Genomic DNA, 4,784 nt, shown 5'->3' on the forward strand with positions numbered 1-4,784 from the left:
TAAACAATGTGGAGAAACGTATTATATTATATAGTAAACAATGTGGAGAAACGTATTATATTATATAGTAAACAATGTGGAGAAACGTATTATATTATATAGTAAACAATGTTGAGAAACGTATTATATTATATAGTCAACAATGTGGAGAAACGTATTATATTATATAGTCAACAATGTGGAGTAACGTATTATATTATATAGTCAACACTATCTTACAAACCGTTCATTTTATATTTGTGTTATTATTCCACTAGAACATAATTATAGTTTACAAATAGATTTAGAAGCTTTTCATAAACTACAGTTTTATTTCTGGTATTAACTCATTACGCTATTTATACGTTATTACAATAATTCAATATATGAACACTTCGTCTGGTAAAAATTCCAGAGATTGGTGAAGATATATATTTCATAAAAGACTCTTAAATGAAATGGTATTCACTAGAAATGTACAATATACAGTCTGTAAATATAGTTCGTTTATGCCATAAATACCAGATAGGAAGTGAAAGTTATTTAATAAGACATTTTTGTAGGCCTATTTTTTTCAGGGCTTAAATTATCATAATATTATATTTCTATAGTAGGTGTCGCAAACATAATGATAATAACTTTGTTTCTTCGGCCTTAAAACACTAACTTAAAGGATCAAATATCAGAATATTTACTAACTTTTCTTTGAATCAAATAACTATCCTATAATGACTCACCTTCTCCTGGAAGCGACGGACAAGTTACAGAGTTTGGCGGAAAAAGAGGTAGGTATAAAAACTTACCTTTTTTTTTGTTGTTCTTGGAGATTTATTTTCTTAGCAGGAAGTAGAAATACCTAAAGGATACGATATAACCTACACTTATCCATCCTCTGACGCTGTCATACATCTGTTTCTATAGCGACGATACCAATATTGTTGATTGGCTGGGGCTTGTAGTTGGGCTTTTTGTCCAAATGGTCACTCGTGATCAGTAGCCCTTCTTCAAGCTCTACGATGTCCGAATCGGATTCACTAAGAGATTCTTGCCGGGGTTTGAGCCCCACCGTTCCTGGTAGGTAAGGACAGGCTGTCACGTGATTAAAATTCTGTGATTGCATTTCCTCTTGGTCAGTTTCTCGGTGGTAGAAGTAATTGAAGTTAGATACGATCACGGGAACTGGAAGCGCTATAGTCAGCACGCCTGCGATAGCACATAAGGAGCCCACAATCTTACCCCACACTCCCACGGGCCTCATGTCTCCGTAACCCACAGTTGTCATGGTTACAACGGCCCACCAGAAGGCGTCTGGGATGGATTTGAAGTAGGACCTCTCCGAATCGGCCTCGGCATAGTAAACGGTGCTGGAGAATAGGATCACACCAATGAAGAGGAAGAATATGAGTAAACCCAGTTCTCTCATACTGGCTTTTAGTGTCCGGCCCAGAATCTGCAGGCCTTTGGAGTGCCTGGAGAGCTTAAAAATTCTGAAGACTCGCACCAAACGGATGACCCTTAAGATAGCCAACGACATGGCTTGATTGTTACTGGCCCTCTCGTTGCCCGACGCAGGAGACCGGTGGTTTTCTCCGGCCACCACTGTCCCCAGGGTAATGAAGTAGGGAATGATGGCTACAAGGTCAATAAAGTTCATTACGTCCTTGAAGAAAGCCAGTTTATTGGGGCAGGTCAGGAATCGCACCAATAATTCGAAGGTGAACCACACTATACAACAGGTTTCTATGAGAAAGAAGGGATCGGTCAGTTTTGTTACTTCGTCCTCAACGACCCTCAGCACTCCATTGGTCGAGTTAAAGATCTTGTAATGTTTGAAGTTTGGCAAAGTCTCTAAACAAAATATGACGATGGACAGGAGGATGACGACGACGGATATGATTGCGATGACACGTGCGCCCTGTGAGCTCTCTGGGTATTCGAACAGAAGCCACATCTTCTGCTGGAGTTTGCGAGATGGAAGCGGCTTCTCTTCTTCTTTGATGAATCCTTCGTCTTCCCGGAACTTATTGAACGCCCCCTCGCCCAGTTCATAGAATTTAATTTCTTCTGCAAAAATATCTAGCGGGACGCTAACAGGTCGCCGAAGCCTTCCGCCGCTTTGGTAGTAGTACAGAATGGCGTCAAAACTTGGCCGATTCCGGTCGAAAAAGTACTCGTTCCGGAGTGGATCGAAATAACGAATACGGCGAGTTGGGTCACCTAACAGCGTGTCCGGAAACTGGTTCAGTGTCCGTAGCTGGGTCTCGAAACGCAGGCCACTGACGTTAATCACGACCCGCTCGCAGTAGTCGTGATCGTGAAGAATAGGCTCGAAGTTACCATTACAGTTGAGCTGACATAACCGTTGATGTCCCAACAGGCCTTCTCCGTCACCGCAGTGCTCCTCCCCAGAAAGCTTCGGTAGGGACCTGGAAGAGGACGGAATAGAACGAGAATATTTGGAAGAGAAATGAAATAAACTGCCGTTACCTGCATCCTGACTACTCATTTCTGATTTGCTAGCCGACGGCCGACGGTAGCCCAAGTCGGTCTGCCGCGGCCGCAGCACGGGGGATAACCCCCACTTATCGCAAAATTGCAGGCGTGAAATTTTGGTAAGAAATTTGACGCCAGTTCGGACGGAACTCACTACACCATCCAGTGTGATAACTCTTATGTGACTACTGCCGAACTGGCCCTAGTGGCGTAGTCCGGAGAGAGAGAGAGAGAGAGATAGATGTCGCGGGAAACCACTTGGATTGTTTCTTCATGCAACGGTTGCCGGGCTACAGCACACGACACACGCGCCGCCATTCACTGTGACGTCATGCCATTGCCCTGGTGGGAAACGTTAAGTACAGCTTGGCATGCTGACTGAAACAGCTCTGTTTTGATAAATCGATTGGGACTTGTGTGGTTCATTACAATGTTGTTTTGTGTCATTTCTACTACCATTTAAAAAAAAACTTGCATTCATAAGCAATAAATACAAGAATTACAGCAACAAATTTTCAAATGTTTGCTACTCCTGTATGAATAAAACATTTATTTACGAAATGATGGATATTCAAAGCCAAAATACAAAACTGTATTGTGGTTACAATCGCTCCTGTTGTTTTAAGCACTAACAAAAAAAAAATAGCCAATGGAAAAATATGAACAAGCTGGTCTAGTTTTACACTTACGTGAGTGATAACTTATTCATAGAAATGTTCAAATATAAAATGTTTGTTTGTAATTAACCACAAAGCTACACAATGGGCTATCTGTGCTCTGCCCGCCACGGGTATCGAAACCCGGATTCTAGCTTTGTAACTCCGCAGACGTACCGCTGTACCACTGTACCACTGGAGGGCCAAATATAAAATAGACGAAATGTAAAATTTGTTGCAATTTTTAAAGCTTATTTGAACCTAAAGACTACGTTTAAAACGCTTTTTTTTTAAACTTCCTGTACACCAAATTGTTTATGGATTCATAACATTGTTCGTTACAGGGTTCATGATAATATACGAGTCACACAAAATAATACAAACAAACAAACCATAAATACTTGAAATAATCCTACTAATTACGGCATGGCCAGCTGGTTAGGGCCCTCGACTCGCAATCTGAGGGTCGCGGGTTCGAATCCCCGTCACACCAAACATGCTCGCCCTTTAAGCCGTGGGGGTGATATAATGTGACGATCGATGGTAAAAGAGTAGCCCAAGAGTTGGCGGTGGGTGGTGATGACTAGTTGCCTTCTCTCTAGTCTTCCACTGCTAAATTAGGGACGGCTAGCGCAGATAGCCCTCGTGTAGCTTTGCGCGAAATTCAAAAAACAAAACAAACAAACAAAGCTCAAAATTGTTTTCCATAGTCGTTGAGATAGTCGACAAAAAATACACTTATTAACAATGAATTCGAAAATTTTATATTAGCTTCGTGTCTTAACGTCTCCGAAAGTCACGTAACACTGTAACCCTACCGTTTCTGTGACTTGTTCAATCAGTGCAAACTCTAACGTAAGTCACAGTCTTTTTTAATATGACTAGTAGGCCTAGCTATAGAAAATATACCGTCTATATCACGTTACATCAGGGTTATCCTTGCACCAAAATGGGATATAAGACACTCCTGGCTTTATAAGATAATGGGATTACCCTCCTTGATTAGCACTGATTTAGAAAAGCCACATCATGGTAAAACCTATTTCTTTACAAAAATATTTTGGCTAAGCTAGGAGTAAAAATGCTCACTATGATGTTTACAAAGCGTATTGTTTCACAGACTAATGGTGTATAAAGTAATGTAGGACGAACATGGCTTACTGATTAACCCGGATTATGAATCCGAGGGTTTGTGGTTTACGTCCCTTTGGCCCAAAATACACGCTCTGGACTTTGGAATCTTGAGTATTCTAAGAGAGTGACGGCCAAATCCCACCATTTGGTCAGAGAAGAGTCGTCTAGCTGCTGGCGGTGGGTGTTTCTAACTAGCTGCCTTCTCTCTAGTCTATCAGTTCAAAAGAAGGGATAGGTATGTTCAGATAACCCTTGTGTAGCTTTGCATGGAAATTATAATAAACAAACACAAAATGAATACATTCAACAGTGGCTCAGTAGTAAGTATGAAGGGTTATAACACACAAAAGAAGGGATAGGTATGTTCAGATAACCCTTGTGTAGCTTTACATGGAAATTATAATAAACAAACACAAAATGAATACATTCAACAGTGGCTCAGTAGTAAGTATGAAGGGTTATAACACACAAAAGACGTAAATCTGAAGGTTTATAACACACAAAAGACGTAAATCTGAAGGT

At 40.8% G+C, this 4,784-nt stretch overlaps 1 protein-coding gene across 1 annotated transcript; it reads right to left on the minus strand.

The window, feature by feature from the left end:
- Nucleotides 1–852: 852 nt before the first annotated feature.
- LOC106473698 (potassium voltage-gated channel protein Shaker-like) lies at nt 853–3,233 on the minus strand. The gene has a single exon (XM_013934376.2). It carries the CDS (start codon nt 2,483–2,485, stop codon nt 881–883), a length of 1,605 nt encoding a protein of 534 aa, XP_013789830.1. The 5' UTR covers nt 2,486–3,233; the 3' UTR covers nt 853–880.
- Nucleotides 3,234–4,784: the final 1,551 nt, after the last annotated feature.

Source organism: Limulus polyphemus, unplaced genomic scaffold (assembly GCF_000517525.1).
Source record: "Limulus polyphemus unplaced genomic scaffold, Limulus_polyphemus-2.1.2 Scaffold6416, whole genome shotgun sequence".
Lineage (NCBI taxonomy): Eukaryota > Metazoa > Arthropoda > Merostomata > Xiphosura > Limulidae > Limulus > Limulus polyphemus.

What these genes read in the sequence shown, in the direction of transcription:
- LOC106473698 (XM_013934376.2), bottom strand. Translation starts at nt 2,485, where the DNA reads ATGAGTAGTCAGGATGCAGGTAACGGCAGTTTATTTCATTTCTCTTCC.